The 27,327-nt window shown below is 37.0% G+C and overlaps 2 protein-coding genes across 6 annotated transcripts; one reads left to right on the top strand and one right to left on the bottom strand.

The window, feature by feature from the left end:
- Nucleotides 1–382: 382 nt before the first annotated feature.
- On the top strand, nt 383–14,204 carry LOC147760846 (uncharacterized). 2 transcript variants are annotated; one of them, XM_087017793.1, is made up of 10 exons: nt 387–6,949; nt 7,458–9,471; nt 9,713–10,606; nt 10,954–11,077; nt 11,331–11,484; nt 11,827–11,880; nt 12,251–12,395; nt 12,673–12,778; nt 13,121–13,177; nt 13,433–14,204. In XM_087017793.1, exons 1-10 carry the CDS (start codon nt 454–456, stop codon nt 13,592–13,594), a joined length of 10,206 nt encoding a protein of 3,401 aa, XP_086873919.1. In that variant the 5' UTR covers nt 387–453; the 3' UTR covers nt 13,595–14,204. The 2 variants fall into 2 exon arrangements, with proteins under 2 accessions (XP_086873920.1, XP_086873919.1); XM_087017794.1 differs by lacking the exons at nt 11,827–11,880; nt 12,251–12,395 and having other exon boundaries at nt 383–6,949; nt 13,433–13,594.
- A 2,002-nt stretch (nt 14,205–16,206) lies between these two features.
- LOC106167380 (homeobox even-skipped homolog protein 1) lies at nt 16,207–25,966 on the bottom strand. 4 transcript variants are annotated; one of them, XM_087017833.1, is made up of 4 exons: nt 20,139–20,350; nt 19,851–19,897; nt 18,745–18,905; nt 16,207–18,296 (listed from the first exon to the last, which is right to left on the bottom strand). In XM_087017833.1, exons 1-4 carry the CDS (start codon nt 20,141–20,143, stop codon nt 17,622–17,624), a joined length of 888 nt encoding a protein of 295 aa, XP_086873959.1. In that variant the 5' UTR covers nt 20,144–20,350; the 3' UTR covers nt 16,207–17,621. The 4 variants fall into 4 exon arrangements, with proteins under 4 accessions (XP_086873959.1, XP_013401616.2, XP_086873960.1 ...); XM_013546162.2 differs by lacking the exons at nt 19,851–19,897; nt 20,139–20,350 and adding an exon at nt 25,129–25,966; XM_087017834.1 differs by lacking the exons at nt 19,851–19,897; nt 20,139–20,350 and adding an exon at nt 20,437–20,464.
- Between the last annotated feature and the right edge of the window lie 1,361 nt (nt 25,967–27,327).

The following is a 27,327-nucleotide window of genomic DNA, read 5'->3' as shown; positions in this document are numbered from 1 at the left end:
AGGAAAGCTAAACTTCTTCGAAGGAAAGCAAGGAAAAGTAAAGTAAATAAAAAGAAACTGAAGAAGCTAAGCAAACGCTTAAAGGTGCTTAGAAAGAAAGCCATAAGAAGACCAGCCTTAAAACCCAAATTGAGAAAGGTCCAGAAAAAAATGAAAATTATGAAGAAAAAGATCAGACAAAGGAAACTACTACTTAGAAAATCTAGGCGCTTGTCCAGAAAAGCAAAGAAAATATCCAAGCGTTCAAAGATGCTGACAAGAAAGCTTTTACAGAAAAAATCAAGTAGTTTGTCCAGGAAAGCTAAACTTCTTCAAAAGAAAGCAAAGAAAATTAAGGTAAATAAAAAGAAACTGAAGAAACTAAGCAGACGCTTAAAGGTGTTAAGAAAGAAATCCAGAAGAAGACCAGCCTTGAAACCCAAATTGAGAAAGGTCCAGAGAAAAGTGAAAATAATGAAGAAAAAGATCAAACGAGGCAGAATACTCATGAGAAAATCAAGGCGCTTGTCCCGAAAAGCTAGGATGCTACAAATAAGGAAAAGAAGAATAAGCAGAAAGAAAATATTCAAGCGTCCAAAGATGCTGACAAGAAAACTTTTACAGAAAAAATCGCGTAGTTTGTCCAGGAAAGCTAAACTTCTTCAAAGGAAAGCAAGGAAAAGTAAAGTAAATAAAAAGAAACTGAAGAAGCTAAGCAAACGCTTAAAGGTGTTAAGAAAGAAAGCTATAAGAAAACCAGCCTTAAAACCCAAATTAAGAAAGGTCCAGAAAAAAATGAAAATTATGAAGAAAAAGATCAGACAAAGCAAACTACTACTTAGAAAATCTAGGCGCTTGTCCAGAAAAGCTAAGAAAATATCCAAGCATTCAAAGATGCTGACAAGAAAGCTTTTACAGAAAAAATCAAGTAGTTTGTCCAGGAAAGCTAAACTTCTTCTAAGGAAAGCCAAGAAAATTAAGGTAAATAAAAAGAAACTGAAGAAACTAAGCAGACGCTTAAAGGTGTTAAGAAAGAAATCCAGAAGAAGACCAGCTTTGCAACCCAAATTGAGAAAGGTCCAGAGAAAAGTGAAAATAATGAAGAAAAAGATCAAACGAGGCAGAATACTCATGAGAAAATCAAGGCGCTTGTCCAGAAAAGCTAGGATGCTACAAATAAGGAAAAGAAGAATAAGCAGAAAGAAAATATCCAAGCGTCCAAAGATGCTGACAAGAAAACTTTTACAGAAAAAATCGCGTAGTTTGTCCAGGAAAGCTAAACTTCTTCGAAGAAAGGCAAGGAAAAGTAAAGTAAATAAAAAGAAACTGAAGAAGCTAAGCAAACGCTTAAAGGTGTTAAGAAAGAAAGCGATAAGAAGACCAGCCTTAAAACCCAAATTAAGAAAGGTCCAGAAAAAAATGAAAATTATGAAGAAAAAGATCAGACAAAGCAAACTACTACTTAGAAAATCTAGGCGCTTGTCCAGAAAAGCTAAGAAAATATCCAAGCGTTCAAAGATGCTGACAAGAAAGCTTTTACAGAAAAAATCAAGTAGTTTGTCCAGGAAAGCTAAACTTCTTCTAAGGAAGGCCAAGAAAATTAAGGTAAATAAAAAGAAACTGAAGAAACTAAGCAGACGCTTAAAGGTGTTAAGAAAGAAATCCAGAAGAAGACCAGCTTTGCAACCCAAATTGAGAAAGGTCCAGAGAAAAGTGAAAATAATGAAGAAAAAGATCAAACGAGGCAGAATACTCATGAGAAAATCAAGGCGCTTGTCCAGAAAAGCTAGGATGCTACAAATAAGGAAAAGAAGAATAAGCAGAAAGAAAATATCCAAGCGTCCAAAGATGCTGACAAGAAAACTTTTACAGAAAAAATCGCGTAGTTTGTCCAGGAAAGCTAAACTTCTTCGAAGGAAGGCAAGGAAAAGTAAAGTAAATAAAAAGAAACTGAAGAAGCTAAGCAAACGCTTAAAGGTGTTAAGAAAGAAAGCCATAAGAAGACCAGCCTTAAAACCCAAATTGAGAAAGGTCCAGAAAAAAATGAAAATTATGAAGAAAAAGATCAGACAAAGCAAACTACTACTTAGAAAATCTAGGCGCTTGTCGAGAAAAGCTAAGAAAATATCCAAGCGTTCAAAGATGCTGACAAGAAAGCTTTTACAGAAAAAATCAAGTAGTTTGTCCAGGAAAGCTAAACTTCTTCAAAAGAAAGCAAAGAAAATTAAGGTAAATAAAAAGAAACTGAAGAAACTAAGCAGACGCTTAAAGGTGTTAAGAAAGAAATCCATTAGAAGACCAGCCTTGAAACCCAAATTGAGAAAGGTCCAGAGAAAAGTGAAAAAAATGAAGAAAAAGATTAAACGAGGCAGAATACTCATGAGAAAATCAAGGCGCTTGTCCCGAAAAGCTAGGAGGCTGCAAATTAGAAAAAGAAGAATAAGCAGAAAGAAAATATCCAATCTGCGAAAGATGCTGACAAGAAAGCTTCTACAGAAAAAATCACATAGTTTGTCCAGGAAAGCTAAACTTCTTCGAAAGAAAGCAAGAAAAAGTAAAGTAAATAAAAAGAAATTGAAGAAGCTAAGCAGACGCTTAAAGGTGTTAAGAAAGAAATCCATAAGCAGACCAGCCTTAAAACCCAAATTGAGAAAGGTCCAGAGAAAAGTGAAAAATATGAAGAAAAAGATCAGACAAAGCAAACTACTTCTTAGAAAATCTAGGCGCTTGTCTAGAAAAGCTAAGAAAATATCCAAGCGTTCAAAGATGCTGACAAGAAAGCTTTTACAGAAAAAATCAAATAGTTTATCCAGGAAAGCTAAACTTCTTCGAAGGAAAGCAAAGAAAATTATAGTAAATAAAAAGAAACTGAAGAAGCTAAGCAGACGCTTAAAGGTGTTAAGAAAGAAATCCAGAAGAAGACCAGCCTTGAAACCCAAATTGAGAAGGGTCCAGAGAAAAGTGAAAATGATGAAGAAAAAGATCAAACGAGGCAGAATACTCATGAGAAAATCAAGGCGCTTGTCCGCAAAAGCTAAGATGCTGCAAATTAGGAAAAGAAGAATAAGCAGAAAGAAAATTTCCAAGCGTCCAAAGATGCTGACAATTAAGCTTCTACAGAAGAAATCACGTAGTTTGTCCAGGAAAGCTAAACTTCTTCGAAGGAAAGCAAGGAAAAGTAAAGTAAATGAAAAGAAATTGAAGAAGCTAAGCAGACACTTAAAGGTGTTAAGAAAGAAATCCATAAGAAAACCAGCCTTAAAACCCAAATTGAGAAAGGTCCAGAAAAAAGTGAAAATAATGAAGAAAAGGATCAGACGCATCAGAATACTTCTTAGAAAATCAAGGCACTTGTCCAGAAAAGCAAAGAAAATATCCAAGCAGTCAAAGATCTTGACGAGAAAGCTTTTACAGAAAAAATCACGCAGTTTATCTAGGAAAGCTAAACTTCTTCGAAAGAAAGCAATGAAAAGTATAGTAAATAAAATGAAACTGAAGAAGCTAAGCAGACGCTTAAAGGTGTTAAGAAAGAAATCCAGAAGAAGGCCAGCCTTGAAACCCAAATTGAAAAAGATCCAGAGAAAAGTGAAAATAATGAAGAAAAAGATGAGACAAGGGAAACTACTCCTAAGAAAATCAAGGCGCTTGTCCAGAAAAGCTAAGATGCCGCAAATTAGAAAAAGAAGAATAAGCAGGAAGAAAATATCCAAGCGTTCAAAGATGCACACGATAAAGCTTCTACAGAAAAAATCACATAGTTTGTCCAGGAAAGCTAAACTTCTTCAAAGGAAAGCAAGGAAGAGTAAAGTCAATAAAAAGAAACTGAAGAAACTAAGCAGACGCTTAAAGGTGTTAAGAAAGAAATCCATAAGAAGACCAGCCTTGAAACCCAAATTGAGGAAGGTCCAGAAAAAAGTGAAAATTATGAAGAAAAAGATCAGACAAAGTAAACTACTTCTTAGAAAATCTAGGCATTTGTCCAGAAAAGCTAAGAAAATATCTAAGCGTTCAAAGATCTTGACAAGAAGGCTATTACAGAAAAAATCACGGAGTTTGTCCAGGAAAGCTAAACTTCTTCGAAAGAAAGCAAAGAAAATTATAGTAAGTAAAAAGAAACTGAAGAAGCTAAGCAGACGCTTAAAGGTGTTAAGAAAGAAATCCATAAGTAGACCAGCCTTGAAACCCAAATTGAGAAAGGTCCAGAGAAAAATGAAAATAATGAAGAAAAAGATCAGACGAGGGAAACTACTCCTTAAAAAATCAAGTCGCTTGTCCAGAAAAGCTAAAATGCTGCAAATTAGGAAAAGAAGAATAAGCAGGAAGAAAATATCCAAGCGTTCAAAGATGCACACGATAAAGCTTCTACAGAAAAAATCACATAGTTTGTCCAGGAAAGCTAAACTTCTTCAAAGGAAAGCAAGGAAGAGTAAAGTCAATAAAAAGAAACTGAAGAAACTAAGCAGACGCTTAAAGGTGTTAAGAAAGAAATCCAGAAGAAGGCCAGCCTTAAAACCCAAATTGAGAAAGGTCCAGAAAAAAGTGAAAATTATGAAGAAAAAGATCAGACGCGTCAGAATACTTCTTCGAAAATCAAGGCTCTTGTCCAGAAAAGCTAAAAAAATATCCAAGCATTCAAAGATGCTGACAAGAAAGCTATTACAGAAAAAATCACGTAGTTTGTCCAGGAAAGCTAAACTTCTTCGAAGGAAAGCAAAGAAAATTATAGTAAATAAAAAGAAACTGAAGAAGCTAAGCAGACACTTAAAGGTGTTAAGAAAGAAATCCAGAAGAAGGCCAGCCTTGAAACCCAAATTGAGAAAGGTCCAGAGAAAAGTGAAAATAATGAAGAAAAAGATTAGAAGAGGCAAACTACTCCTTAGGAAATCAAGTCGCTTGTCCAGAAAAGCTAAGATGCTGCAAATTAGAAAAAGAAGAATAAGCAGGAAGAAAATATCCAAGCGTTCAAAGGTGCACACAATAAAGCTTCTACAGACAAAATCACATAGTTTGTCCAGGAAAGCTAAACTTCTTCAAAGGAAAGCAAGGAAAAGTAAAGTCAATAAAAAGAAATTGAAGAAACTAAGCAGACGCTTAAAGGTGTTAAGAAAGAAATCCAGAAGAAGACCAGCCTTAAAACCCAAATTGAGAAAGGTCCAGAAAAAGGTGAAGATGATGAAGAAAAAGATCAGACTAAGCAGATTACTACTTAGAAAATCTATGCGCTTGTCCAGAAAAGCTAAGAAAATATCCAAGCATTCAAAGATCTTGACAAGAAAGCTATTTCAGAAAAAATCAAATAGTTTGTCCAGGAAAGCTAAACTTCTTCAAAGGAAAGCAAAGAAAATTATAGTAAATAAAAAGAAACTGAAGAGACTTAGCAGACGCTTAAAGGTGTTAAGAAAGAAATCCATAAGTAGACCAGCCTTGAAACCCAAATTGAGAAAGGTCAAGAGAAAAGTGAAAATAATGAAGAAAAAGATCCAACGAGGCAGAATACTCATGAGAAAATCGAGGCTCTTGTCCAGAAAAGCTAGGATACTCCAAATTAGGAAAATAAAATTAAGCAGAAAGAAAATATCCAAGCGTCCTAAGATGGTGACAATAAAGCTTCTACAGAAAAAATCACATAGTTTGTTTAGGAGAGCTAAACTTCTTCGAAGGAAAGCAAGGAAAAGTAAAGTAAATAAAAAGAAATTGAAGAAGCTACGCAGACGCTTAAAGGTGTTAAGAAAGAAAGCCATAAGTAGACCAGCCTTGAAACCCAAATTGAGAAAGGTCAAGGGAAAAATAAGAAGAATGATGAAAAAGGACACACGATGCAGACAACTTCTTAGAAAGTCAAACCACTTGTCAAAAACTGCCAAAAAATTGCAGAGAAATATCTTTAAAGTTGAGAAGTCCCTTTTCAATGTGGAAATTACTAGAAGAACAAAGGAATACCATAGAATATCCAGAAACAATCTTCTTAATAACAAAACATTAATGAAGATTCAGAGGAAGTTGTCACACATCATCAAGAAAAAGGAGACGAAAAAACGAACCAGACAGATACAGGCCCTTGAAAGAAGATTTAATGCTTTAGTAAAGAAGATGAAAGTTCTGCAGGCTAAATCTGTGAAGGCAAAGGCTTTGGTAAGCATGTCAAAGGCCAAACGCAAGCATTTCCTATGGAAAAAGAGGTCAGTTCAAAAAGTACTACAGTGGACTACTAGAGTAGAAAATTTGAGACAGAAGGTTATAAAAGGCACTTATCTTCTGAACCTTGCTAGAAAATTAGAGGCAAAACTTGGCCAAGTTAAAGGGCAAAAGAATATTTCCAGTATCTTGCAAGCAAGAGTCACAGAATTGAGAAACCATGCTAAGAAACTTATTCAAGAAGGCAGCAAATGGATATCCTTGAGCAAAAAGGCAGAATTGCTGAGCAAAAAAATAAGCAAAGCATTTTGGTTGAAATTTAAGGCAAGGAAATTACAGTGGGATTCAAGGGTATTAAAACACATCAGTGCAAGGAATCCAAAACTTAAGGCAAAGTCTAATAAGCTTGCCCAGATGGCTAAATTGTTACGTTTAAAGTCCTTTAAGTTAAAATGGATGAAGGGTCATGCAAGGCAGCTAAAGCACAAACTTAACACTGAAAGAAGGAGGTGGCTTAAAAGGTACAGGGTTCTGCTTAAAAGGCTTGCCAATCTGAAAAGGAAATTACCTAAAAAGCCCATGTTGAAATCAAAAGTTGTAACCATCCAGAGAAGAGTCAAGAATTACAAACAGAAGGCTGGAAAACTAACAGTCGCCAAGCCATTCCTTAAAAAAGTAATACTGAAGAAGTGGCTCAAGTTTTGGTCTCGGTATCTTAAGGCCCAGGCTCTGAAAATGAAAGTGAAAGCAGTACAAAGACCAGCATTGTTGAAAAAAGTGAAACAACTGCAGAAGAAGGCCAAAGATCTTAAGGTTAAAGCCAGCCACATTGCAGGTAAACTTTCAATATTTGTAACATATGACAGCATTCATGTCTTACATCTTTTAAAATCACTTCAGTCAGGCAAACATTGAAAATGTCATTTCTGTATGTTCCTGTGAAATCTGTGGAATTTATGCATCCATCATTTTGTAGTCACATATATCTGCTCTCTCTTTATTTGGCAAGTGTTACTGCAACTTTTTCTAAACACTGAAAGCATCCTAGTAAGGGTCATAGTTGAAAGTATTTTGATTTTTGTAGTCTTTGAGACTTCATAACATATTTTATTATTAGAATTGTTGTCCGATAGATTTAAAATTGGAGTTTGAAAGGTCAAGCAGCTGATAAACATTTTAGCATACATTATCAAAAGTGATAGGCAATATTTTCCCTGGTTCTCTCTTTTTCATTATCCAAGAACATGAATATTGTTAGGTCTGCTGTACTGAAATGATTTGTTGTCAAAATGTTCTTTTCTACAACATGCAGTCCTCAAATAAGTCTTTTGTTATCTATTTAGTGCTCCCTGTAGATGTGTGTTCTAGCCACCCATGCCAACATGGAGGTACTTGTGTCTCCGGAGGATCAAACCATATCTGTATGTGTCGCTATGGCTACACAGGGAAGTATTGTGAAACCATGACCAAAAACCACAAGTGTTCCAGCTCACCTTGCTTGAATAAAGGTAAATGTGTCAATAGGCGTTTTCATTACCGCTGCATATGTCAACCAGGATTCGGTGGTCCCAACTGTCGCAGCCGGGTTCAGCACCCTGAGAATGCATGCCAGAGCTCCCCATGTGGTAACCATGGACAGTGTTATGGGTCAAAATCGGGATATTGGTGCAAGTGTCAGCTTGGTTATCATGGCAAAAATTGCCAACATCGGTTATTGCCATCTCTAGGTGTACAGGGCTGCCGTCAAAGACCATGCAAAAATGGCGGAAAATGCTACAGGACATCTAAAGGATATGCTTGCCAATGTCCCCTTGGTTTTGCTGGTCAGTACTGTCAGACTTCTGTCCATGAGGCGATTACAAAAGGGGTATGTGCCAAGAAACCCTGTCAGAACAGTGGAATTTGTCACTCCACTGGAAAAAGTAACTACACATGTATCTGCCCTGTTGGATTCTTTGGGAAAAATTGTGAGGTTGTTCTAAACAGTTGCAACCTCAATCCCTGCAGACAGGGAGGTACCTGTGTGAACTTAGTTGAGGGCATAAAATGCCTTTGTCCTCCTGGGTACACGGGGAAGCTGTGTGAGCTGGAGATGGATGAATGCCTAAGCAAACCATGCAAGAACGCTGGCAGATGTAAGGACATGGTCAATGGGTTCAAGTGTGAGTGTACAACTGGTTACACAGGGAAAACATGTGAGATTAATACCAACGAATGCAGTAGCCAACCTTGTCTGCATGGTGGAAAGTGTGTCAACAAGCCTAATGGTTATACTTGCCATTGCCAGAAGGGTTACACTGGCTCCCACTGTGAAGATAATATTGATGATTGCAAGAATTCACCCTGTAAACATGGGACCTGCATTGATCTAGTAGGAGACTACAAGTGTTCTTGCACACCTGGATATACAGGGCGCAATTGTGGGACAAACATTAATGAATGTGCAAGTAACCCCTGCCGCAATGGTGGACGTTGCCTGGATAGACTAAATGGCTTCTCTTGTCTGTGTAAGCCAGGTTATACTGGTGCCATCTGTAGTTTTGACATAAATGAATGCTACAGCTCTCCATGCCAAAACAATGGCAGATGCAAAGACGGGATCAATGGCTACAATTGTGTCTGCCCTAAGGGATTTTCTGGAGTGCACTGTGAAAAGAACATCAACGAATGTCTGAGCAGACCATGTAGAAATGGTGCTTCATGTGTGGACCAAGTGGATGGTTTTAGTTGCAAGTGTAAACAGGGCTATAGGGGTCACCTCTGTCAGATTAACATCAACGAGTGTGAAAGCAGTCCATGTAGACATGGAGCTGCATGTCGGGACTTGGTCAATGGATACAGATGTCACTGTAGACCCGGATATAGAGGGAGCAACTGTGAGGTTAACATCAATGAGTGCCTGAGTAGACCTTGTGTGAATGGAGCCACCTGCTTGGACCGTACAAACAAATTCAAGTGCCATTGTCGACCTGGCTTCTCTGGCCACCTTTGCCAAATGAACATCGATGAATGCCAGAGCTCCCCTTGTATGAATAGTGGCCAATGTATAGACCGCATCAATGGGTTTAGGTGCAGGTGTAGAGACGGCTTCCACGGGAAACACTGTGAATCCACTGCTGACCACTGTGCATCCTCTCCTTGTCACAATGCAGCCACCTGTGTGAACGGCCTCAATGACTTTGTCTGTAAGTGCCCTCCCAAATTCATGGGAGAAAGATGTGAGGTCTCCATTCACACTTGCCGCAGTGACACTTGCAAAAATGGCGGCTCTTGCAAAGAGGATCAAAGTGGGAAGATGATCCGGTGTCAGTGCCAGAAAGGATGGACTGGGCGCTTCTGTGGGATAAACCTGCACAGGTTAGCATTTTATAATTAAATTAATCTAGCAACAGGAGAATGTTAATCTTTAAATGTATTCAATTTTTAAGGAGTGTTGGCCTCATGGTGGTTCCAAGTTTTGATTCTCACTCATTCTTACCTAATAGATTACTGTATTTATTTTTCAGTATGCTCTTAGCTAACATGTATTCATTTTAACAGCTTGCGACAGAAATCAGTTATCAGAAGCCAGCTGAGTAAATTATTATTATTTTATTAGGTGCAGTAGCCATCCTTGTAAAATGGGTGGCACTTGTGTCAATTCCGCTGGTGATTTCCGTTGTGTCTGCCCGAAAGGTCTGACAGGAAAAGTGTGTGAATTTGAGATCAATGAGTGTTTCAGCCGGCCTTGCAAAGGGAATGCAATCTGTGAAGACAGGCGGAATGGTTTTGTGTGCAAATGCCCTCCTGGTTTCTATGGCAACCTGTGTGACCAGGATGCCAGGTCCAGCCCATGTGTCAGTCACCCTTGCAAGAACAATGCCAAGTGTGTCACGCATCTGAACAGTACCAGTCAAGTCTCATCCACCTTCCACTGTCAGTGTAAAGCAGGGTTTACAGGGAAATTCTGCGAGATCATGAAAAGTGTCCTTGTCACAGCTGCTCCTGTGGAAGTTGCACCTCCAGAATATAACCCAACCGAAAGTAAACCCACACAATCAAACCCAACACACCCATGCAATGGGAAACCTTGCCAAAATGGAGGGAGGTGCTTAAAATCAAAAGATGATAGGTATGGAATATACATGTGTCTCTGTCCAAAAGGGTTTGCTGGAAGAAACTGTGAAAGAAGAATAGGTGTGTGTGCCACCCAGCCATGTAAAAATGGTGGAAAATGCAGTATCCCGGCATCTCCTGCTTCAGAAGGGGCATTGGCCTTTGTCTGTGACTGCCCAAAAGGTTTCACTGGCCAACGGTGTGAAAAGTTTGACTTGAATCCTTGCAAGAGCAACCCTTGCAAGAACAGTGCAGACTGTGTACCATCAGATCTTGAGGTTTTGGCAAAGAAAGGAGGCCCTGGGTATGCCTGTGTATGCCGTGACGGATTTACTGGGACACTCTGTGAAAAGCAAGTCAACTTTTGTGTCTCAAGACCATGCAAGAATAATGGAAGGTAAAATCACTGGATTATATGAAGGTCACTTAATGTCAGTGTAACTAAAAGGTTACAAGTTGCTCTGAGATTTTTTAAAAGTTTTAATTTGATTTGCATTGTCATTAAAATGTTAAAAATGTATATTTATACTGTTTGTTTCAGATGTTATGGTATTAATTTCGTTTCTTCAAATAGATCTGTGACTGGCATCTTTAAAGGGTAGGGGGTCTTTTTCTGCAAAAGTGAACCTTTTTACCCTATGAGTACACCCAACATGATAAATAAGGCAACCCCCCTAACCCCTCCCCCCTCCTCCTCATTACCACCATTTACTTAGATACAGTTTGCTGCATTTTTTATTGTAGGTGCGAAAGTTTATCAGAAGGTTACAAGTGCCAGTGTCCCAGGTTTACTTCAGGACTGAACTGTGAAACTGTGGATTACTGTAGCAGAGCTCAACATCCTTGCAGGAACAGAGGGGTCTGTCAGGTGTGGATTCACTTTTTTAATTTTTTAAAAACTTATTGTTGATGTATTTCAAATGTAATTGCTTGGAGTTATTGTTGTTTTTTTTTCTTTCTATTCTTTCTGGTGACAGTGTGTGTGTGTGTGTGTGAGATGTGGAAAGTGAGTATAAAATATTATCAATCACATGATCACAGGCCTTTTTTTTTTAAACTAAGTTGCCACAATGATAATTTTACATGAAATCTTAAGCTGTTTATCTTTCACCTCTTTTTAGAACACAAAGACTGGATTAAGTTGTCGCTGCCCTCCTGGCGTGGTGGGGGCACGCTGTCAGACTGTCAGACATCCTTGTGCTCGCAACCCATGCAAGAAAGGAGACATATGCAGGGAGGTCAGGGTTGGAAGAAGAAAGACACACAAGTGTGAAAGTGAGTATATTTTTTTCTGTGTTAAGTGTATGAGATGTGCACCAGCAGATGCTGTATAGGCAGAATGGGGGTGAGGGGGGGGTGGAGATTTTTATGACACAGCACACTTAGACCTTCCCCAATACAGCATTTTGAGAAATTTGATTATTGAGCATGCCTTAGTTTCCAGATAGAAACAATTGAACAGCTAAATTTCTGCTAATTATTTGATATTTTTCAACACAAAGTTCGTAAATCGGTCCTTTAATATAAACAAATAACTATAGCAGGTAGAAGATTGTGAATTGTTTTAGTTATTTTATTATTTTTATTCACTATTTTTTTTTAAATTTTGCTTCTCAGAAATTAAGCCGAAGATAGTTAAAGTTGAAAATGTGAAAGCAAAAATTCCAGATGGTAAGTGTAATTTTTGACCACAATTCATTTTTATAGTAATACAAATCCAAAGGAACTAGCATTAGTGCAGCTCAGATGTTATCTGATATATAAGGTCTACACAACAAGCTATTTTTCATTTAAAAGAAAAGGATTATTCAAATTTTCAGATGGATACAATTGCATAAAGCTCATGTGTTGAAATGCATGGTGGACAATTTTATTTTTCAATGAATTGCCCACAGCATTCAGAAAAGTAAACAATTTTATTTAAAAAACTATTAAAATAACAGTTATGAGAAAATTTTGAGAGTAAGTTGTTTTTTTAAACTGAACACCATTAATACCTGTAAGCTGCTGAAACAAATTTGTTTCACCTTTTAAAATTCAGCTACACCTGTGCCAACTAAAATGACTCCCACAAAGAAGCATGTAGAAAAGAAGATTAGCAAAACCTTCATAATCGGCATTGCTGGTGCCGTCTCTCTGTTCATCATTTTATGCGGAGTGTTGCTAATGATGTACTGTTACAAAAGGTACAAATCCATCTGTTTTTGAGACAAGCTTAGATTTTCAAAATGTGAAAATGAACTGTTCTTTATGAAGAAAATTTTGCATCTTGTCAATTTAAATATGAGTTATTTATTTATTTATTTATTTATTTTAAAGAATAACTCTACTGTCAGTGTCTACATTGAAACATAACATAAAAATGTTAGACAAGCTCGTACAAAATTTGATCAACACTATTTCTGTAACTTCATCTGATATATATTGCCTACTCTTTATATTTGTGTTTTGTCTGTCCAACAGAAATGAAGACAAAAAACCCATCAGCGGACACACCTTTAGTGAAGAGGAGCCCACTTACAAAAGAATCAAATGGAATGGTGATGATGAAAGCGATTCAGAAGTGGAGGTGAGTTTTGTAGAAATTAAGTAGTTTTGTAGATGTTATACAGTTGCAGAGTTAAGATCTAGTGCCGACTTTTATAAAGAACCAAATTGTGAGTTTCTAGTCATTGAAACCATCTCATAATGGATATAGGAACTTCTTAATGTCACTCTCATGTTAAAAATATAAATTAAGAACTTAAGAATGGGTTACTAGATTGTGATTTTCCCAGCAGTTTTGGATGGGGTATACCTTGGAGATAAGGAAGAATTGTTTTAATTTCAAAAAAATAAATTCTATATTTTAAGGTCTAATGCACATTGTCTGTCTGTAATATATTTTGAAATGATAACATACTTGTTTCAGAAAACAGCAGAAGATGCCCTAATGGAGGACATTGACACAGAATTAAAGAAGAAAGAAGTTAGTACAATTCATTATGAAATCTGCATGGTTTTGTTCTGCACAATTGTAGTATAACAAACTTGTTATTATATGAACAATAGTATATGAACATAATAAAGTAGATTAAAAGAAAAAAAATTACTTTTATCTTGGACCCAGAATGGATTCAAGTTTTTATCAAAGCATTGCATTTGAGATTATTTAGACTTTTGTCCAGTTGTGGTTAAAGAACGATATATTTTGTGACGCTAAATTTATTGTTTTCTCTTTTAGGAAGACGTAGAAAATCTTCCGTCAGTCAGCCCTTCATGGCGAGACCACTTGCCTTGGAATAAAAATGCCAATAATAATGAAAGAGACCGACTTTACCATTCTCTTAACATGGAGGATGACACTTTTGATGAAGATGAACAGATTTTTAACAAATCTGCATAAATTCTCTAGAAAGAAAGAAAAGAATATGTACAAGATTGCAGAGTTATTTGGTAGGGGTGTGAAATAAAATAATTGCATCACTTTTGGAAAGTGTGATAATTTTGATAATTAAAGAAAAAAAGTTAAAGAAAACACTACTTGGCATTTTGTTAGCACAAAGTTATGCTTTTTTTGTGGTGCATTTAAAAAATACTTTCTCTATAAAAGATAAGTCTTTAAAAAAAAAGAAATCGACAAATCCGCAAGGAGGCATATATTTGTTGTTAAGAATTGCATCTCAGTTGTTTTTTACTGGCATTTTATTATACCAGGTTGTTTTTGTTACGTATTTGAAAAATACTTTCTCTATAGAAGATAAAATAAAAAAAAGAAATCGACAAATCCGCAAGGAGGCTATATAATATATATATAAATATGTGTATATATATTTGTTATTAACAGTTACATTTCATTTTTTTTCCACTGAAAATCTTTCTGTGAGAAGAAGCATGATCATACATGGATTTCACATTTGAACATTTTTTATGTATTCTGGTTGACAGCGTTACGTTAATTTTCACAATGTCATATATTCCCAGAGTGTACAAATAAACAATGGCATTTAACATTTTTTCTTGATGTTGAGTTGCATATTTCCGAAGAAAAAACCTCACTGTACATTCAAACATGGAAAATAATATATACAATAAAAATTATTTGGCTACATGCCAGTCTACATCTTATCTAAAGAAATATCTCTCCAAAATCAAGTTTATCATAAACGATTTAAATTGCCATTATTAGAAATCGGGGAGAAATTGCGGGTGCATTTGTTATGAAGTCAGTAACGTATACAAATAGGTAGTTTTAGTCTAAGACAACTCAATAACTCCTCTCTGTAGTAAGAATATTTGCCCTTTTTTACCCCCACGAGTGCAAATTAACCAGCTTCCATCTCCATCTTGAGAGTGGCTGAAAATTTTGAATGTTAGAACTATCTATAGCTCGAGTCAAAAGAAGGTAAATTTTGAATGTATTTGGATTTGGAAAATCTTGGTGATTAAGGGATTAGTGTTGAAATTTCCAAGAAAAAAAAACATTGCATATAAAGGTTTATAGCTCAAAACCTGGCTCTAACCAAGTATTCTCTTCCAATAGTGTCTCTCGTCTGCGTGTAGTCCACATTGATCGGTAGATGAAAATTCTAGTGACTTCGCATTTTTACCCTGTTACTGTCATTCTTCATTGACGGAATTCTCAACATAAGATATCACGTCGATAAAAAGTCGGTACATGCCTGTTCCCCACCAGCAGTGGGTATGGTATTACGCTCCTTCAAAGCAAGAAAAAAAACGTCTCGCTTTTATTTCGTCGTAAAATCCGAACTTGTTTGGGCCCCACCGACTGACTCTCACGATAATACCGCTTTGCTCCGCGGCAATAAAAACGCCTTTCAGGTGACGTACCACATTGAAATAATGACATTAATTATGCGAAGTAGAGGGGGCTAGTTAGACGGCACACGCGCCTCATCGTCGCTAGATCATTATCATGCCGTTTTGGTGAGGAGGATAGTGCAAGATCAAAGGGACCGACGCGGCGTTTCACAGGCATATCCTTTGGTTGTTGGGCCATTATTATTTTTGAAGTTGTTTTATCACTTGTTCTAAAGCACATCATTGTAATAACTTAGGCTCTGGTGTAGCGCTTTGTGGGGTCTCCGGTTCGATCTTTTCTTGTTTTATTTTTGACAAAACGGTTTCATCGTAATGCCCTCTCTTGCCTTGGGTTTCATTTTTGTTTATTATTGAGCAGAATAATTCACAGTAAGTTAATGTATATTTCAGTGGAGGTAAACAATTAAGACAAAGTTTCAGTTATTATAGTAAGGAGTTATTATAGTTTAGGCAAGTTCTTTTAATTCACTGCCTTTAAGTGTCCAAGTTTTTTTTTTTTTTTTGGTCATTGTTAAAACATATGATCTAAAAGTTATTTAGACCTGTTGATATAGAGAGCTTTACAGCATCTACCTTGGCGTTGCAAGCTTTTTGTTAAATATATATTAAGCATATTTTTCACTATCTTGGTTGTTCTGGAGTCTTTAAAAAAACACATTATTGACCACACTCTGCATTCCTTTGAACTGCATTACGATATATCAACATTGATTTAATATCTTTAAATTTAAGCGTATTTCATATTAAAATGTTACTGTTTTTATTACATCAATATCAACGGGTACAATGTAAACGAGAGAATCACTTCTGCTGACTAGCACCTTGTAGAAGTATACTTTTGATGTTTTACGGTTTTACGGTAAATACTTTACTTCTTTTAAACTACGGATGTAACCAACAAACAAATATTCCACGAACATTGACATCAACAAACGGAAATCCGCCAACGGACTTAAAAAATGTGTTTCGAACACAGCGCTTGTGTGGATTTATTAAATGACCGTCTTTTCGATCGACGAAGAATTGTTCGGTAGAAGAATTGTATTACTTTTCTTTTTTTGCTTGAGAGAAAGGTTTCTCCGAGTTAAGCTTTAAAAAATTTGTCCGCATTTTAATTTCACCCGATCGAAACTGTAACTGAAAAATAGATACTAAGACGATATGAAAAGCGTTACGCTATTTATAATTATATTTATTGTATACGCATCTGGACATTTTTACAATATTATAATAATTATCATTACGAATGCCATGCTTCTTTATAGGTCTATACATTTAATTTACATATATACATATTGATCATGATAGTTAATAAATAATTTTGTTTTTAAACTGATTGAAAAATGCTGATGGCGGTTAGACAACATAAAAATCTTTCAATTGGCGTTGTGAGTCCAACAATAAATGAAAGTATCCGTTAACTGTGATGTAGAAGTAATTCGCCTCTAGTTCGGATTACAACGCCGCTTGTGTCCTTACGACAACCTCTGCAGCGTCATACTTAAACAGTGTATTAACAGATATCTATGTTGCACTGCTTAATCCTAGGAAGCCTTAATTATAAGCTATCACTCAAGTTGTTCCTCTGAGAACAATTAATCACGAGTCTCAATTCTAGCAATTTGCTTGATAAATTACACAGAAATAAACATACAGGGAAACGATCACAATTCATCAACGCGAAATTACCGCTCTATCAGAGCTTTGGGATTCACTGGGGAGGAATACTATTCTGATCCCTATTATAGATAATCCCGATCGTTTTTAAATAGCCCAGTCACAGATCTCGGCGTAAAATGACCAAGATAGCATCGATGATTCTAAATCAAATTGTAATTCGTATGATTGATCACAGTGTCTTTTGGGATAGGGTCGTTTTGGTAAGGTTTTACCAATATCCTTTCGAAAGTTGCAACGACTCTGTCAAAAGCCATTTCCTAACGTCCTTCAAACACCATTCCAACTATTTTCTTACCTATTTAACAGTTTTTGTATTTGATCTACTAGCAATCGCTTAGAGGTAAAAGAAAAACGTGGACATAACGCAAATACTTCTCTTCATTGTAGCACAGATCGTTTGATCGCTATTTTTATAAACATACAACAATCACAAATCGATAGTAAGACTTTACAGAAAGGTATTGTCAAAATAGGAGCAAGATCACACAGTGAGTTGCTCACTAACTAAAAAATACTAAGGGCACCTTCTGTTTTCAAACAATTATCATTGTAGGTCACGTAATATGTTGACTTGTGAAGTTCTGTGGACACTTAGTGGAAAATATGACATTGCTTACGAGGTAAATATGGCATAATTCACGAAGACTTCCCAGACTACATCATTTGTACTGGCACGCTCACGTGTAATTTATAACCGTTTTGGTTTCAAGTCGAATTTTTTTTTTCACAGTTTAAATTAACTGTCACCTCTCTATCCAGAAACTTTAAATATTTTTTATCACCTAATGTGTAATATGCTGTCATAAGACATGAAAGAAGGCTTCATGTTTGGACTCGGGAGAAAAATATTTACAAAATTGCACATCAAGATATAGCTGAATTGTAAAAAATCTAATACAGAGGAAGTGTCCTTAATCCGTTTTGTACGGCTGGAATAGCGTAGGCTGTGTCGGGACAGGTCTGATCGCTGTCGGTACGCTGACGGAGGGGGAAAGATTACGTGACGCCGTCAGTGACGTAGATAACGGTGACAAGGACGCGGCAGACGCGAGGGGAACAGGCGCCGACGCCAGTGACACCGTCGGCGGGGAGACAGTCGTGATCCCTCCGTGGTAAAACAGGTGACAGTTACACGGTTCTCCTGGGCTGGCAGTACAATGTGTTGGTGGGGACCCCTGTGCAGGGAGGGGGGCCGCTGGGAGGCCGTGGTGAGGTAAAGAATCGCGTGCGACGTGGAGCGAGCACGTGGCGTTTGCTGACGTCGAGGGGACCGACAGGGGAGTAGGGTGAACCAAGTGAGCACCGGCGGGGACAGCTTGAAGGATATCTGGCCTCGGTCTCAGCGGAGTCGTGGTGAGTGGTAAAGTAGGATATGGAGCCCCTGGTCTCTGAAGTCCCAGGCCTGCGGCGGCATAGTACCCCAAAGGTGCCCCTCCCGTGGTTGGCGGGAGGCCGTAGTGGTACCCTATGTTGGCAGCGGCGTTAACCAGATAGGCGTAAATATTAGGGTCGGCAGCAAGTCCGTAGGGCCAAGCAAGGGCCATTCTTTGACGCTTGTCCTTCATACGACGATTCTGAAACCACACCTGAGATAAAAAAAAAAAAGACAGTAAAATGAATATAAGCGTTTTTTGCAAAGGGCAATTTACATAAAGTTTTTAATAATATATATCGACTTTTGTCATAATAATGGATGAAAAAACCTTTTCCGACCATTTCAAAAAATCTTTTCTACATCGAATTTATTTCAACTTTACTCCTTAATTTCACCATTTAAACATTTGTGATTCTTGTACAAAGTGTATAATACAAATATCTAGAGGCCAGTATTATAGGTACAGCGGTAGACGTAATTTTATCGTCTTCTTGTTTTTGACAAAATATCATTTCGTCCAGTGGCGAGTCAACCACATAATTTTCTATCTCTATGCCCATAAATATACAATAAAATAATAAAATTGTCCCGACTTCCCCCCCCCCCCTCCCGAAAGATTGTGAAGCCGCCAGTGTATAATATAGGTTTCTGGACCTCACCTTGATCGTGCTCTCTGGGAGGTTCAATGCCGCAGCCAGCTCACAGCGCCGGGGTCGGGAGACATAGTTCTCCTTGTAGAATTCCTTCTCCAGGCGGCCTATTTGCTCTCGCGTAAACGCTGTGCGGTACCTTCGTACGCCGCCATCATCTGGGGAACCGTCTGTAATATCAAAAATATATTGAATAAAGTAAACGTGTATACTTAAGTATTTTGATTTATAGACATCTTGACAAAAAAAAAAGAATATTTATTTATAATATTTATATATAATATTGTCCATGGTATGTAAAAAAAGTAATAAAAATTGAAATAAAATAAAAAAATAAATAAACAATCACGTGAATAGTTACACAAATCGTTGCAAGGATAAGATGCTTGACAAATATTGCAGTACTGATTCCATTATTTTCAATGTTCCTGTTATGATAATAAATTCTGTATCTGTTGTTATCTTCGATACTGTGTATTCAGTAATAAGTAGATCGCATTTTGAATAAGTAATTAAAAGAGAAAAAAGCACCGAAAAATTGTGAGAAAAACGAAAGTAACTTATTCTCAGACTTTTTTAACGTTTAAATCTTAAGCCTCGGCCTCGTAATCAATATCAAATTAATAGCCATTTCTTTTTTTCCGTCGTTATCCCGATAATACTGTACAAGGAAACGTTCATAATCCCCATATCTCCTAATTGTAAATCCGTAAATCCCCATTTTCTATGCCACTTCGAGTTAGAAAATTATTAACATCATTGTTAAGCTATGAATCAGGCCAATAAAAGACCAATTAATTGTAGGTCGATTAATCGAAAATTTATTATATTTGCTGGTTGGTAATTTGACAGAACACGCGGTGCACGCTCAAGTATGTGCTGACGTAATCGACCGCACTGCAGTAAACGCGCATGCTTTGAACTTTATTTGTTTTCTTCTTGTGTTCGTATGCGCGGCAAATGTAACGTTGATTGGAGGGTCTTTGGGGTTATCTTCAAGTGTCATAAAATACTAATTATATATGTTCCCTGCTACTTCTGCTTCACATTCTGAATATTTTATTCCGTGTAAGCTGTTGCCTTGCTTCCATTCAATTTGAAAAAACACTAAAAACCTGTACGTTCTCTCCTAAGTCTTTTATACATCGCCTTTCTCCATTCTCTATAAACAGCAATAAAGATATTTTAAATTTCTATCTTAGATTCAAAACCAATGTAAATCTTTACTACGATAAAACGAAGTCCTTAATCTGATGATAGTAAATTTCAAACAATTTTATATGACGTGTGAGTAGAAAAAAACAACTTTGATCTATTCGCTTCGATGATCTACTTTCGTAACAAGAATTTAGTTGGGCTAGAAAAGCACAAAGAACGTTTTACAACAGATAAAATCAACTTACGACATTGTAAGCTTTCAGTCAGGAGCATTGTCAAAGCGTTCCTTTCCTATGGCGTGTCACCCCACAAACAATCTACCTGAAACCTCTCCCACAGATAGCCACCGTACAAATACCTCTCAATTCCATTACATCAACATACATTTGCCTTAATACCTGGATAGAGGATAGCTGTCGTGAGGCATCATAATCGACATTAATAAACCCTAAAGTCTCATACAAACCACATCGTGCTCGTCATCATCCCTCCCCTTATAATAAAACCACCGTCGCCTCACGCAAACTTGGAAATTATCCTCACCAACGATCACCATATCAAGGGCGATCGTAGACCGTCTTCGCAGGCGACGCCTTTGGATATTTTGACCCGACTCCACACGCGAGTTTGAAGCGCTGTATCAAAGGATTAATCGCCATTTCTACCGTACAGGGTGTCGTTGATGACTAGAGTAAAGCATTATAGTGGTCTTGCCTTCATGAAAGAGTAATAACGATGATGATAATGATGATTGCGGCAGTTATGATAGCGATCATATTATAAATTAATGAAAGGACGATGCGCTGCATCTTCAAGGGGGATGGTGTGTAAGAAGGGATGTGGGTAAAGGGCCAAATGACGGGGAGGGATAAGAGAAGGGAAAAGTCGTTGATTAGAGGTCTTAATGTGACGAGCACACACGATAATGAAGAGATAACACTTCAAAGGAATGCTGCTGGGGCATGAGAAGCGCCATCATCATCATCGTGATGAGGCGAAACCAAGTGGACTTAATATGCCGCATGACAGTGTCTTTGTTTATATATTTATTTCATTCGATTCCCACTCTCGTTGTCATTTATCCGAGTTGTATTTTAGACACAGAACCATCGGCCTTGCCCGTATAACAAAGAGAGTACTATTTGAGAGTCCTGGTTATGAATTTTAAGTTTTTTTAACCTTAAAGTTTTATCATTTTAAAATCAACAATGCGAATATCGCTGTGACATTATCCCTTTGAAAAGTGAAAACATCGCTAAAGCCTGCTTTAGGAAAACTTGGAACTTGTCTTTGTCACATGGATGAAATTTGGGACAAAATGAAGAAAATAAATCCAACAAATTATCACTGAGATACCAATCTCATTTGCCATCGTTACTAGGCTGCATAAAAATTAAGAGCCCACAAACCAATAATTTAAACTGATATTAGTTATGGATACGAGTTTGGTTTATTCTGATGGATTTGTCCCAATAAAAATGATCAGGACATCACTATAGCTGGACAGACGGTCCCTGCTATAACTGTGATGACCAACCACTCGACCACAATAAAAGGTCAGATATATTGTCCATAAACGGCCGAGAAATCACCTTTGTAACAAACATCGTTTAGCACTTTATAAAGGCACGGACGCCCACCTGCGAAACACCCTCCATCCTGAAGCGGTTTAGCATTGCACAATCCTTTCTTTCTCAAATATATCAGCTTTTGTCCACCAGTTAATGGTCATTTACCACCTCCGCAGTTAACTTTTCATTACAGAAAATTCACGAGGAAAACTGTTAAATAATTCCCATCACTAAAATGACAAAAACTTAAAAGTCTCGTAAGTTTATTTGATGAAAATGGCATCGACAAGATATACATACGAGATGTCTTCTGATGTATACAGGTTAGCAGTCATATGGCAATCAAAATGGATTAAATTTCAATAGAATTTTGCCGATATATACCACAACATAAAATAAAATAAAATAAAATAAAATAAAAAAGCTTTTCCAGCTGATTATCTTTTCATGGAAAAAATACTTGGGGAGAGTTTCTTACAGGCCTGCTTCCATGTTTTCTTCAAGAAACTTATTTCAAGCAAAGAAAAAGAAATAACACATTTAGGATGACTCGCAAAGACATCGTTTATCCCCCTCTACTCCCCACTTCCCTAAGGGTTGCCCTTACCCCCACCTTCCTCCCTCGAAGGTCACTCCAACCCACGGAGACGCTTAGTCTGAAGAAAACCCTTTGAAGATGCCGCAACATATTATAATGATTCTCCAGTTGTTACAGGTAATTTGTCTGGAGCGACCCGATTGTAATCAACCGCCTGTTCACCTGTGTTAACCTCCCGGAATTGCTCATCTTCATTTTAATCAATTGATAGCGTCTGTTTGGTCGTCTTTTAACAAGAAGATTAACCCCACAACAACTTAGTTTCGCCATATTCATTTGCTTAAAGATGCTTAATTGTTTTCATCAAAAGCAGCCCCTGTCTATGGTATATATAATATGAATTGAGATATGATAAATTGGGCGTAACACATAAATTATCATTAGTTGTTCTCATTGCTGATGTAAAGCCCGATTGTTGAAAGTATTTTCCTTTTATTTTACCAAAACGAGACCAAGCATCTTGGGCGATGAAAGTAATAATAAACACAAATTATTCTCCCCTTTTCGACTCAACATTACATGTATTATAGCATCAACAATTCTGTTAACGAAATAGTCTTTTATGAAATAAACTGTTTTGTTAAAACTAAAAATATATTCAAGAAGGAGTCGGTAACCATGGATTGACTTTTTAAATCGCAAGTTAAAACCAACAGACTTCCATTGGTCTCTCAATGTTGCTCCCATTTCCCTTAAAAAACTTAATAAAACTTGACAACATGTTTACGCGCGTTAATTTCGATGACTATCTCAATTTCATTTGATATCCTCAGAAAAGGATGTCTGTTATTTGTTCATCGGCATTTCTTTACCCCTCTTCTCTAATGATAATAGGGCTTTTGTACGCCTTTTGTCACAGGTATCCAACAATCGAACTTATTCATGTGCCGTGAGAAATAAGGTCAAAACACTTATCATTATATTCAGCATTTCAACAAAGAGAGAGCGATCAATCAGATTGTTCTCTCAAGGTGAGAGTTCTAAGCTAAGCAGCAGACACCGGGTCTACGGTAAACAATAGCAACAAATTGCCTTCTTTGTTTGTAAATAGCTCGGACATCCTCTGATTGCGGCCAACAGTAACTGACCACTTGACCGCTAGTAATCAACACGTCGGGCCGATGTGATTGTTCTCAGTTGGCTTGACCTGATTGCAATCAAAGGGTACATGAATGCAATCAATTTGGGACCACTTGAAACTGTGCCACGGAAAGAAAATGGTCTTTTTATACAGAGTGGGCAATTTTCTCCGTATCACAGCACGCGGCCTGCTTCTTATTCAAAGACACCTGCATTTTCCCATTGAAGAAATGTGGCAAAAATTTAGAGGGGTTTGAACAGGAACCAAAGTTGACGTCTGAACACGGAATATCGCATTTTTTAAATTTCAGGTCTTTTACACGACGAATTAAATGCTGACTGCTTGTATCTAATTCTTTCCTTTTTTTCACCGTAAAAGAAATCACAAATATATGTTAAGCAAAGGAAACAAGTTGTAAAACAAATGAAATTTGATAACAATATTAAAATTCTTCACATAAAATTTCGGATACATGAAAATCTTATGACATATTTAGTATCGTCGTTTCGGATAAATTTTACCAATTTATCCATCACTATTTTACTATAAAATTAGTAAAACAAGTTAGTTATTTCTCTTGCCATATTCTTGGAATAATAGCAAGAATGATAGATATTGATAAAATATTAATTAATTAGTTTTCTAATTTTGAAAATATACACCTCTTGCTCTAATAAAAGATATCATTTTAAATTAATGTGAGTCATAATGAAAGTCATTAAAGCAATAATAACTCTTCGTTTCGGCCAAAAAATGAATTTTCCTGGAGTAAACAACAATTTTTCCATACTTACAATGGTTAATGAATCCATTTTTACATTCAAAGTTGGCCCCTGGTTTTTTTCTAAAAAGTTTGTTTTTTTGTTAAAATCTCTTAAGAGATTTTAACAGAGTATAGCCATCAATGGAGGTCACGTGGTCTAAAGACAAGCTCAGATATCAGAATAATAGCTATAACTACTGTTTTTGTGGTAAAACAGAATATATTATATTTCTACGAGTTATTCACAAGGTTTTTATTGTGAAATATAGATCTCATACGAAGAGTTATTATCCCTTTAATGAAACACTTCACAAATTCTCCCTCGTTCCTTTATCTTTTTAATATAAACATCTCTGTTTAAAACGGACGCTACTTCACCATGCCTTTTACACGCTAACAAACTTTCACGTTCATACAACTCCAACTGTTTATTTACATTTCGTAGAAATTCGAATAATGCGAAATTTGTCTAACAACATTAACTTACGGGGTGGGAGAAGCCAGGGAAACATTATATGGACCTAATTGTATTCGGCATGAATAGAAATTTATAGTTCTACTTAAGACAAACTGTTTATACCAAGCAGAGAGGTTTCGCTCTCCTCGCGTCCTCTTCTGGTTTATCTCAGGGCCACATAATGGAATTAACTTTGGCTTTTAATTATGAAATCTACTCGGGCAATGAGACGCACCGACCCTGTTAACTTGCAGAACTTCCACGCGACACGGTCTGCTTGTGAAGTGGGGAAGAATTTAGGACGTTATTCGTCATTCTAAATACTCTATAGTCAAGAGTATTTTTATATCTGAACATGCGACTTTCGAGTTATAAACAGGACACAAAGATGTGCATTTGTCAAAGTTGTAACATATTTATTTATGAACTAATTGGTATCAAAACTCCTAACATTTTCATTAAGATTTGTCCCCACTGTTCAGGACCCGACCTCGGATCTTTTTTGACCAGTTAATTCATAATAATTGTAATCACGCTCAGGTGTCTAGTATTTTGGATCACTGGTACATTCCATAAGAACACGGATTGGGAGAGAACAGATACATAAATAAATAATTAGGAAAACAGATGACAGATGCTGAAAGAGAGTCAAATATTTACTACAGAAGCGAGTGGGAGAAATCACAAAGGGTTTAGATATAGGGTCACAACTCGTACAAAACGTGGTTTTATGATTATTTTTGAAATTTCTAAATAAACACGTACCTTTTCTTGGTGATGACATATTTTCTTTGGATAGACCATCATCGTCACGGCGGCCGCTCAGGCTGTCGCTGTCGTCATGGCATATCGTGATATTATTCTCAGTGTCCGAGTCTCCACCATGCTTCTGGTGATGGTGGTGGTGGTGGTAGTGGTGACCCATGTCCAGTTCGTGACCGCTTTCTGCAGTGACCATCATGCTATCAACCATACTCGACAGTTTCTTCTTTTTAAATAAAGACGACCTTTTCCCTGCTCCCTCGAATGCTTTCAGAGTTTTCCCCGTTAAGACTCCAACTGTGTAATTTCTGAGGGCCGGAACCGCAACTTAACTCGGCTCACTTTAAGTGAAAAACGTTTCTCTTCTTTTTTTTTTAAAGTCTAGATCTCTTGGTTGTCTGAGACTCAAGTGGGTAGAAACACACTGTGAAATAGATTCAGATTGTAGGGAGAGATTTCCAACGTGCCAGTTGCTGGATTTGAGAGCGTGACTCCTTGGTAAATGAATGCCTGACTCACCCGATCACTCTCTCTCTCTCGCCGCTTACAAACTCTGCCTTGGTTGAATCGGAATTCCGCTGCTGATGATCTGCCAAAACAACTAGACAGCCATGCAACAACAATGTTCAGAGAGAGCAATCTTCCGCTCCACAAATAGTTAGCTGTCTTCTACTTAAGTCCTTGAAATAATCGGACGCGCACTGTCTCTTGTTCGATCTCAACTCGACTGTCCGCTCTCCTCGACTTCCTCGGACTTTTAACAGGCCTCTATGCCTTTGTAGGGGCTTAATGTCCTTATAATGTCCCATACAACGACTCCTCAGTGTCTGATTGCAGTCAACAAATGTGTAAAAATGACACAATACGAAAGTTAATGATCCTTATTTTACTACTTGGAAAGGGACGGATTTAGTCTTGGGGGGATGGCGCGGAGGATGAAGCGATAGGGATTTGATTAACTTGATTAAAATCGAATGCACGATTAATTAAATTTTGAAGCATTATTTAGAGTGAAGTTGAAGAGATGAGTTCAAAAGTAATGATTTTCGGTTAATAACTCCGTCGAAAACATATAATTTTGCTAAGATACTTCAAATGCAGTATATAAAATGCAGTGTTCAAAATTACAATGATTGAGCATTATAAAATACCTTGAAATAAAACAAGTTTTTCGAACGACTAAAAACATAACACATATGTCAGATTGGCCAGTTACACAATAAACCTAACTCATTCGGGGACAAAAAAATATTTCTTTTTGTGTTTCTATTTTCTTTATTAGCAGTCAAATAATTTCCGACAGCCTCTCCCCAAGTATTATAGTGTCCATCACTTAATGTCCCCATCTCGATTACGAGAGCGGCGAGATCAAAGTGGAAGAAGCAATGGACGTCACACTACATTGACCAACCAGGGACCCAGATACATAAAGGGGAGAGAGTCGGGAAGCTCCCCAACGCTAAAAGTTCGACATTTCTAGTTAGACAGAAAGAAAAGAATCAAATCATTCAAGTGTATATCATTTTCATACTGTCACGATCGTATTATCCTAACTCTCGCCGTCCTCATTTTGCTGAAATATATTTGTTGGATGCAATAAATAAATAAATAATACATAAATAATGTATTAAGGTATATAAATGAAATTAAAGTAAAATTCTAAAAATGAATGAAAACTTATAGCATACCACATTTTTAATCATGTTTTTCATAATTTGCTCGTTTTTAATTTTGTTCATATCAACAACAAAAAGATAAAGTCTAAAAAAATTATGAATAATAAACAAAATTAATTGCTAAGAGCAATCCCCACATAATTTTTCCTCCCCTAAATACGCGAGCAACCGGCGCAAGGGCATTCCCTCAGCCGTATCATTACAAAGCAAAGGCAGATTGTAAATTTCAAACACAAAAACCAAGAACAGATCGTATACAACCCACATAGCCGGCATGGGGACAGAAGGACAGGGAAATTGTGAAGTATGGAGACGGGTCTTGAGATTTATTGGAATTAACAGATGGCGACTGACGGTGCGGCTTCCGCCATCATGGACGCTTAATTAGTGACGTAATCATTACTCGTGCCCGTGACGTAAGGCGACAACTGGTGGAATGTTGACCTGATGCCTGGAGTAACTGAAGACTGAGACCCCGCATCTATGGAGGTTGACACAATTTAATCACCCAAATCATAAGAAAGAG

The sequence above is a fragment of the Lingula anatina genome, chromosome 7 (assembly GCF_051362555.1).
Source record: "Lingula anatina isolate TDL-2025a chromosome 7, LinAna3.0, whole genome shotgun sequence".
NCBI classification, from domain to species: Eukaryota; Metazoa; Brachiopoda; class Lingulata; order Lingulida; family Lingulidae; genus Lingula; species Lingula anatina.
The sequence above is the reverse complement of the archived record's forward strand: the minus strand, read 5'-3'. Positions and strand labels throughout refer to the sequence as shown.

Coding starts and splice junctions, on each gene's coding strand:
- LOC147760846 (XM_087017793.1), top strand. CDS start 454: ATGAAGAAAAAGATCAAACGAGGCAGAATACTCATGAGAAAATCAAGG. Junction 6,950..7,457: donor TAAAGCCAGCCACATTGCAG/GTAAACTTTCAA, acceptor TTATCTATTTAG/TGCTCCCTGTAGATGTGTGT. Junction 10,607..10,953: donor CCATGCAAGAATAATGGAAG/GTAAAATCACTG, acceptor TTTTTATTGTAG/GTGCGAAAGTTTATCAGAAG.
- LOC106167380 (XM_013546162.2), bottom strand. CDS start 25,336: ATGGTTGATAGCATGATGGTCACTGCAGAAAGCGGTCACGAACTGGAC. Junction 18,906..25,128: donor TATGTCATCACCAAGAAAAG/GTACGTGTTTAT, acceptor TTGATATTACAG/ACGGTTCCCCAGATGATGGC. Junction 18,297..18,744: donor TCCCAGAGAGCACGATCAAG/GTGAGGTCCAGA, acceptor TTTTTATCTCAG/GTGTGGTTTCAGAATCGTCG.